The sequence below is a fragment of the Halyomorpha halys genome, unplaced genomic scaffold (assembly GCF_000696795.3).
Source record: "Halyomorpha halys isolate HHAL.00 unplaced genomic scaffold, Hhal_1.1 Scaffold1395.1, whole genome shotgun sequence".
Lineage (NCBI taxonomy): Eukaryota > Metazoa > Arthropoda > Insecta > Hemiptera > Pentatomidae > Halyomorpha > Halyomorpha halys.
Genome location: NW_027111868.1, coordinates 32,303 through 42,227, shown reverse-complemented (window position 1 = coordinate 42,227; position 9,925 = coordinate 32,303). Strand labels below are relative to the sequence as shown.

The 9,925-nt window shown below is 32.6% G+C and overlaps 1 protein-coding gene across 1 annotated transcript in view; it reads right to left on the bottom strand.

The window, feature by feature from the left end:
* Positions 1 to 2,962, bottom strand: part of LOC106689564 (serine/threonine-protein phosphatase 6 regulatory ankyrin repeat subunit B) — a gene marked incomplete in the record, with an annotated part of 34,097 nt that extends 31,135 nt beyond the window's left edge. The window contains 1 exon segment of the mRNA XM_014434610.3: positions 2,818 to 2,962. Coding sequence (XP_014290096.2) covers positions 2,818 to 2,874 — 57 coding nt within the window.
* Between the last annotated feature and the right edge of the window lie 6,963 nt (positions 2,963 to 9,925).

The window sequence follows — 9,925 nt, the reverse complement described above, 5'->3', positions numbered from 1 at the left end:
ACAAAGATCCTCTGGTATTGTGGACAAAGATCCTCTGGTGTTGTGGACAAAGATCCTCTGGTATTGTGGACAACGATCCTCTGCTATTGTGGACAAAGATCTTCTGGTATTGTGGACAAAGATCTACTGGTATTTGGTACTTTGGAAAACCCTAAAAACGAATATGATTTTCATTTTTCTAGAAAAAAATTTGCCGACCTACTTTACCCCAAGCCTTAATGGTTACGTATTTGAAAACAACTAACTTTGCCGTATCATCGTTAATAATGATCCGATTTTGACTTTATTTATCTTCTTTAAGTCAATTATATTTTTCATGTATATAGTACCTAAAATATAAATAGTTTTTAAAGAAAAACTCTTCCTGTGCCTCGTATTTTTTAAAATATTGAAAAAATTCAGATGGAGCTACTAAAGAAAGTGTGGTAAAAGATTTTTCAGGAGTGAAACAAAGTTGATATTCGTTTTCAGCACCACGAGAAACTCCTATATATGAATTTTCAGAAAAATCGGAAAATAAAATTTTTTAGTCCCAAATTTTAGTTTTCTTTTTTTTTAAATTTTCGTTTCCTTTCCAGACCTTCGTTTTCTTTATGAAAATTTAAAAAATGAAAATAACTTCAATACTACTCGATCGATCTACACCAAACTTGGCAGTTTTTTAGGGCTCTAAAAACTGCACAAAAAGGCTCAAACGGGTCTAATTAAAAAATTAGAACCTGAGAAATGAAATAAAACAAGAGATTTTTGCCCTCATTTGAAACCCACATTTTGCCCTCGAAAAAGTAACAAATATAACTTTTCTCGATTTCGGCTATAAGAGCAGGCATTCAGCTTTCCAACGGTTCTATAAACGAAAGAATCGGATAAAAGAAACAGAAGAAAATGAATGATTTTTAATTTCTTCCAAAAATGGTATTTAGTACTTTGGGACAACCCTGAAAACTAATATGATTTTCTTTTTTCTAAAAAAAATTTCCGACCTACTTAACTCCGATACTTAGGCTTAATTCTTTTCATAACTTTTTTTCTACTCAAAAAATATCAGAATTTTATCATCTTTAAACCTCCCCACGACGAAATGGAACATTCTGCAAAAACCCCAAGTAAATCGGTGGAGTAATAATACAGTCTATCGAGGACAAAGATTCGACAGCTCTCTTATATATATAGAGAGAAGAAATAAATGTTACTTAGCTCAGTTGTGTGTAAGTAATGGAAAGAAAATAAATTGTAGGAAGATAGTCCGGATGGCGATCAATAAAGGTATCAAAACAGAAGAAAACTATTTATTGTTAACCAACGTTTCACCCCACTTTTCAGGTCTTCGTCAGGGCTAAATGAAAAAAAGATAAAAACATTGTAAGGATTGACAGAACATTAAAATAAATATACAGAGAAAATACGAAAATATGTACAAAAAAAAAAATTGTTTATAAAATATTACCATATTTACTAGTTCTAACGAGTATTTTTCTACAATTAATTACTCTTGCTCTTTATTTACAATTCTATCACACTTGACTGTGTTTATGAGTAACTAGTTTCCAATCCACCTGTATATCTACTTCCTTAACTTAAGCTTATTATTATTTCTTTTATATATTTTATAAACAACAATTTTTTTTTTACATATTTTCATATTTTTTCTGTATTTTTATTTTAATGTTCTGTCAATCCTTACAATGTTTGTATCTTGTTTTCATTTACTCCCGACGAAGACCTGTAAAGTGGGCCGAAACGTCGGTTAACATTAAATAGTTTTTTATACTATTTTGTAAATTTATTGATCGCCACCCGGACTATCTTTCTACAATCTACTTCGTACGGTCTACTAACTTCTTCTAATATGGGTGATTTGAGATCGAATGATCCTTCTATAAAATTTTAATTAAGTGACTTAAGTTGCTTTTGAAATGAGCGATTCATTCGTTAGCACCTTATTTATTACATATTAGGGGTATCCATGATCTTTAGTTTAACATGTTAAAGGAAAAACATTTGTTAAATGGAGAAATATTTCCATAATTTGCCATGTTAAAACGATATAACGTGTAACATGGTTGAGTCTGTTATGAGGTCTGTTAAATGTAGAATGAAGTCACGCAAAAGAACAGCTGAGCTCTTCGCCATTTAGTTTGTTGTATTAGGTTACTTGCTCGTAGTTTGAGTTAGTATTGTTTTGATAAGTAATAAAACAATGACTAACAATAATAATAATGTATGACAGTTGTTAATTAGATCATCTTGATTCTCTTCCTCATAAGTAGAAGATCAAGAGGGCACTCAGAAGCCAAACTTTCAAACAACTTCCACTTTTCACTCAATTTAGGCATGTTGTAATAAATTACTTTAATCAAAACTTAGAAATAAACAATAAGGTGAGGTTTTGGAAGGAAATGTTATAAAAACAAGTTGCTCGAAAAATCCGCTAGGAGCTCTTACATTTAACATGACTTTAAATCGGGCTGTTCACAATCCTATTCTTGTAACATTTAACACTACATCATGAATACCCCTATTATGTTCTATGTTCTAATACTGAACCGTTAATAGCTCTAGTACTAGTGTGATAAATATTTATATATAATAATATAGATAAATATTTCACAGATAAATAGACAAAATCTTTAAGACATTAGATTTTGTAAACCAAAATAAATGTTTCTTAAATTTCTCAAAAATTATATTTAAATATTTTATAGGAGGACCAAGTATTTTGGAGATTCTAGATTGGTTCATATTCCTCAGTTTTCCATATTTAAATCTGTGAGATATTAGTGTTAACATATAGATATCTGATAGATAAATACTTACAGTGAGAGCAAGATGAAGCAGAGTAAAGAGAAAAAGATTAATTAGAAAGAGCGACATGGCAAAATATGACGAGAACTGAGTTATGGCTCTGGATGGTTTATACAGTCAGTCACTACTATCAAACCATTTGTTACAGTGTGTAAATGTCGGCTAGGCGACTATTGTCATTTCTAATTCTAATTTTCACGATAATATAGAAGGAAGGAAACGGGTGACAGTTTATTTTCCTCAACTCTTATCTCGAACTACGTATCTTGTTCAGATTCAAAACCTTTAAATTAATTTGAAAGGCATAAGTATTTACACTAGTGAAAAAGAAACGTTTGTGTTTCTAATATCTGTGAAGGTTTTGTTGGACTGAATACCAGAGATTTCCGAAAATCATTTTTAATAAGAAGGTACATAAAAATCTTTAAATGACAGCGAGATGTATTATTATTGGTTTTTATAAATTTATTTGTATACAAAATTAATCAAAAACAATCAACAAGGTTAAAATAACAACCGTGATTACAGAGTGGTTAACACTTCCCTACAGTTAGAGATGGGCAAAAATTAGCTGTAGTTGAACTAATAGTTAAAATTGCTATGGATACGACCCTTATTCATGAATGAACCATTGATAAATATCGTTTCCATGGTAATTTTAGCTATTAGTTTCAATTATTTGTAGCTAATTTTTGCCCATCTCTGGGTATAGTGTAGGCTGTAGTATTGTATTTAACCCTTACCTGTACTATACTAGCAGGTTACTATCGGTCTTGGCATCTCCTTCAAAGCTGTAATATTATTTCATGGAAACCCGAATGTAAATGGAGCAACTAATATTTTTTAAATCTCTTTTAAGTGCATTCTTTAAAAAATTAATTTTATTTTTATTTTCGGTCGCGAAGATATAGAACAAATCACAATTATTTTAGAGGAATGTGTAATCAAAGTATATTAGCCGATTACTTATAGTCCTAGAGCAGGTGGAAAATAAATAGACTTATTATTAAAAAAAAAAAAAAAGGCCAATTTATCAAATTCAAGATTTCAAAGTACTATAGATATTTTAATCCTAGTTTATTTCTTAATAATCCCTTTAGAAAATTATCTTAACTTGTTTAATCCCATTCGACTTCTTCAAAAAAAGTCCCAGTTCAGTTATTTGTTTCAAAGAAGAGACATGACAGTGTCCTACGAAATTCTCGTAATTTTAAGGCATTACTGGAAACAAAATTTCACAGCCTATCAAGCAACTCATGAAATTATTAAATATGAAGGGGAAGGTGTCATTGACCTCGCATTGCGCGGCGTTGGTTTAAAAAATTTAGCAGTGGAGATACGACGTTGGAAAGGGAGAAGGGCTCCAGCCAACCATTAATGGATATTGATGAGGTTCTGCAGTCTAATCCATCCGCAAGTACTCGCGAACTTGCCAGGGAGTGTAGTGTGTCGAAAGAAATTGTTAGTCGCCATCTACCCTCCATGGGGAAGGTGAAAAAGAGCAGTAAACAGGTCCCCCTGGAACATACTCCTCAGCGTTTCGCTAAGAGATTAGAAATTTCTGAAAAAAAGTTTAAAGAACTTCATGGTTTCGATCTCCCGCCTCATCCACCTTAAAGTCTAGATCTCGCACCATCGTAACGTGGTACGTGGAACAAGTACGTATGTACTTGTTCTGATTATGGGGATACTCTTAATTTGCGATATAATCTGGTGGTGGGGTGTAATTAAAAAAAAATCTGACCAAATCACCATCTTGCACAACCATCATTTATCAATCATTTATATTTAGAAATTTAGAAATCATTTAGAACCCGAGAAAAATGTATTGAAATTCCATCAAAACATTTAAATACCTACATTATCTATAAATTAGCAATTACTTATAATAAAGGTTTAATGTTTAATATGTATGATCCGAGAAATCAAAATACTGATTCATGTTTTCATATCTTCATAAACATCATCTGTTAAAACTCTATAAATTAAGGAATCAGTATCGGTGTACATTTTTATGGTATTAATGGAATATCGTTTCATCATTACATCATAATGAAAGTGATACATGACAATTTTGGATAAATCTAAAATGCACATACCGATATATATTGGCTTATTAAACAGGAATCTTGATTTGCTCATATGCACTGCTACTATGTTCTCATTGTAGATTGTGCGTTCGATGAAATTTGGTTTAGCAATGAGCTTCATCAACTTCTTACTATCGGTTACCAGCTGAATATCTTGATGATTTCTGATATTTTCCATTGTCTTACCGAAAACTACATTGTTTAGTAATTTATAAAAATCTTTTTCAAAGTCGTTTGATGCTCCTTTTCTTGTACTCTGTATTGTATTCTATATAAGAGCCAAGCCATGGGGATTGGTTAAATTTTAAAGCACGGTAAATTTTTTCTAGTTTTAATCCATGTTTTATAGCCTGTATCAAAGTTTTGTAGTGTAGAACGTAGCGGTTTCTTTTTCTGAAATGTGTTATTAATTTTTTTGAATTACAAATTACCCCCGGTGGTACGATTATTTCAGGTAAAAATGGTAAATTATCGTGAATATCATGAAGTTCTTGAGGATAGCTAATGTCTATTTCGAAAATATACCCAATTTCATCATTATCCCTGAGATCGAGGATATTTATACATTCCGGTTTTTTAACCCACTCAAATCCTCCATATGGTAAATACATGCTCATTCCTTGACCATAAAGATTGTTTGCATCTAAATAAATTATTTAACTCGATTCTTTGTTTGAATTAAAGGTACTCATGTATTTATTATTTGCTTCTGCATACCTGTGCGAGACCTGACACAAACCGCAACGAATTCCGTACTCTATCATTAGAATCTGTTGGAGCAACCTCAGTAACTTCCGTGCAACTATGACTGCGCCTCATTGTTGGATAACCTTCTTTTACTGTATTTCATTTTGGTGTATACCATGTGTGTCAATATATTTTTCCTATTACATGTTTTGTTTAGTAAACAGTTGTTTACTGCTTATTTATTCTTTCTCTCATCAGAATCATGTCATAATCTTGTAAAAGCTCAATGTTCATTTTAGTATATTTCAACATGGCATCAAATGTCAAATCAGGAACTGTAAAATAATGAGCTGGATCAAGTTCATGAGTATTCATCATAACATTTCGCAAAGATTCGAAGACGTCACAAAGTAGAAGAACATCAGTTTTAACGTAAACATCAGCATAGTCTCCCAATGATGGACATTTAAAGTGTTCCCATATGTTTTTAGCGTGTGTATAATCTTCTACGCTGATATCGGCATTACACAATTTATTGTAAAAAGCTTCAATTGGTGGAAGTTGGGTTTCATTTAACTTTTCAGCATCGTCTATATAATCGTACGGAAACACACCTTTCCTCGTAACTAATGTTAATTCCTCATCATTGTTTCTTTTAATTTATCCATGGATAGAGATTTTACAAAATAGTCCAAACTTCGTGGCATGAATCTGTATGAATCTATGAACCTCAATTTCATTTTACCAACATGTTTTGTGAAAGATATATATTTTTCCTCGCTGTTAGGTATTACTTCAACTCTACCAGAGACATTTCCCAATTCCTTAACTATGAAATGTGCGTCATAGTTGCTTAAGTTATGTATTATAACAGGTATAAACGAGGGATTTACACGTCTAAAATTACAATTATTACAAGATGGTTCTATGTAAGTTCCGGTTAGATGGCAGTGGTCTCTAACTTTTATACTGTTGTCCTTAAATTTGTTTTGACACATGTAACAGGTTTTGGCTTGATCCCAATCTCTTTCTTCTTCCGATGAAATCCGCATTTATTTACTTATTTTATAAATTTCTTGAATTTTTTCCGCTATATCTGTAATACATTCCATAAAGTGAGAAGCGGCATTGACTCCTCTATAAACGTACGGTTCAGTTATTGGAATGTCTACTCCTTCAATTCCTTTAACATGTATACAATATGATATCGGATCATGCCTCTGATATTTGATAGTGCTTCCTGAGGATTCGTTAATAGGATTCGAGATGGATTCATAGTCCGCATCTATAACAAAGGGTACTTTACACTGTCGCTCTACATTTGAGAATCTGACAAAGGGATCTATCTTTGGCAGTTCCACTCTTACTGGTTTATTATCAGAGCAATATATTTTATATTCTTCAAGTTTTTCACTTGCTTGTTTCCCATACTGGTTGTCAAAATGTGTAAAACAGCATTTACAAATTGTTAATTTGATTCATTACTAATCTTTCCAAATTCTTTATGTATATATAATAGGATGTTTGATCATTAGACACGAGTAAAAGATCTCGATGGTCTTTCAGTTCTCTTTTACAGACTTTAAGGGGAAATAATTTTTCTTTTTCATCCAAACCATAAACATAGATAAAAATTTGGTTTAGATTTTCAAATTTCTTTATTTCGAAGAGAGAAGTTGGGAATGAAACGCAGCTAAAGTCATATAAATGTTCTAAATCACTATACTTCGAAACACGTTGAGCATCCGTTTTCACAAATTTCGCTAAAATAGAATACTTAAAACGGTGCGTATCATTATTCCGTACATTAATGCAGGCTTTCTTTGATTCTATAGATGCCGGGAGAGGTAGATATGTATAGCCCCTTAATGGTAAATATTTGTTGATTCTTAATCTGATTCCATCAACTCGACTCAGCATCCATCCACTTTTTTGAAATTAAGACTCCTCTGCTTCAGTTTTAATCTTGATAAAACTTTTCTCAACAACTTCGCCAAGATTGCTACTTTTAAATACACATTTGTTACGTGTTTTGAATGCTCTATCCGTCTGATCCCCAATACAATTTGTAAGCGTGCATTCCAATAGAAAGTTCACTTTTCATACACCATGTTGGTGTAATAGATCCTTAATTTTATCCACTAATATGTTTTTAACACTTTCCAGAAACGAAATAATATCCATACAATCGGGGGATCTAATGAAGAATGACGTCAACCTGTTTTGAAAAGCTGTTTCATACTCAGTAAGTCCCTGCTTGTCTGGTGTGAGTGCCAATACTTCTTTCTTTTGTGGTTCAGATAATTTTATTTTTTTTTTAGAAGCGGTTCCTGCGTGCTAACATCTTCATGCCTATGTTCGAAAAATTCTCGCTACATTTCGTGCAATTATATGTCTATTTGCTGTTACAAAATTTTCATGTCGCTTACGATTATTAGAATATGTATAAGATTTTCCACATTTACTACATACATAAGAGCATTTCACAATATTAGAGCATGATAATTCACGCTTTATACAATCCCTAGTTAGTTCAGACAACTGCGCTAGTGCTGCGCTCTGGTGGCAAGTCGAGGAACTTGCTCAAATCCTCAAAAGCACGCCCCAGCTCCCCCATATTCTCTCTACTAGTGTCCTCATCTCAACTTATCTGTTGTGTTATGTTTTCTTAAGTGGTAATTTAATTTTTGTTTAATTTATCTTTGATCATGGCGATGTACTGAATAAATTATGTTGCATATTTTTTTAATTGTATAGATCATGATTTTATTTTTGTTTTTACGTGGGTTGTTCGTAAACTGGTGGGGGGGGGGAGTTACAGCCTTTGTCAGCTGTTATTTTAATGTCAGGTGATCGAGATCAGCAACAACCAAGTTGGTCATTTCAATCTCTCTTTTCTCTTTTTCATTCTTTGAGCTCACAAACGTTTAACTTATATATGTATACATACAGTTCAAAATGCTGTATCATTAAACATTTAAAGATTTTTACTTGCATAACTACACAAGTGACGTAATTTATACTACGTCTACTCTAAAGGAAAGCCAATTACGATCATTAAAATTTAATATTATTTAAAAAAATAGAAATTAATCATCATCTAATTAGCTGGCGAAATGGGAGTATATAGCAGATCTGAGTAAATATAAATCAGACTGGATTGAGTAGGTTAGCTTGCAATGTTATTCAGTTATCAATTCATTGAGGTTATGGTCTTCATTTTCTTCAAGGACCAACTAGTCCACTTCCTACAACAAATTCTGTCAATAAATCTGATCACAATAATTGTGTGAGCTCTATGTAAAATATTAACTGGATTACTAGGTATTCCAAATTTCCTAGAACTTTTTTTCCATCAGTTTAGACTGCTTGGAAGGAACTTATAATAGAATTTTCAGAAAAACTTAGTTTTTTAGCAATCTATAGATGTTTTTCAATCGTTCTTAATTGTAAATCTGATTCATAAAGGCGTACATATTTCTAGATTTTCTTTTGATTTATCTCAACAATTATCAATATACATTTTTGTCAAATAAAATATACGTGAACGGAAGAGTTACAAGCAAAAAACAAAAAAAAAAATTATATCTTGGCATATACATCCATTCCAGTGAACACAAGTTTCTCGTGTATAGGTTACTATACGATAGGTATCAGTTTGACAATTAGATTTCTGCATTCAAATTTGGTACTGGACCCAAACCCCATAAGCCAGCAGAATACCCATCCTCCTACCGTCCTATCTCTCTATTACCTATCATGGGCAAAATTCTCGAAAAACTCATTTTGAAACGCTAATACCTCGTCCTTGATTCCAATCATATAATACCAGATCATCATTTTGGATTCCGAACCTCTCATTCCACTATCCAGCAATGTCATCGTGTGGTGGACGTTGTCTCGTCTTCTTTAGTGCGCGGAATGTACTGCGTGGGAGTCTTTTTCGATGTAGAACAGGCTTTCGATCGAGTCTGGCATCCAGGAATGCTTTACAAACTCCGTACATTCCTACCTCCGACATACTTTCTCATTATTCGTTCCTTTCTCACTGACAGATTATTTAAAGTATACCACAATGATTCCTATTCATCCCTCTTCTTTCAGTCCGCTGGTGTTCCTCAGGGTAGTATCCTTGGTCCAATCCTCTACACAATCTTCATCCCAACCAATCCTAACTCTATTCTCACCACGTATGCCGATGACACATGTGTGCTCGCTGCTAATAATAACCCCTTTAATGCATCCAAAACTCTTCAATCCCATATCACAGCCCTCGAAGAATGGTGTCGTAATTGAAGGATTAAAATAAATTCCAACAAATCCCATCAAATTACCTTTACCCT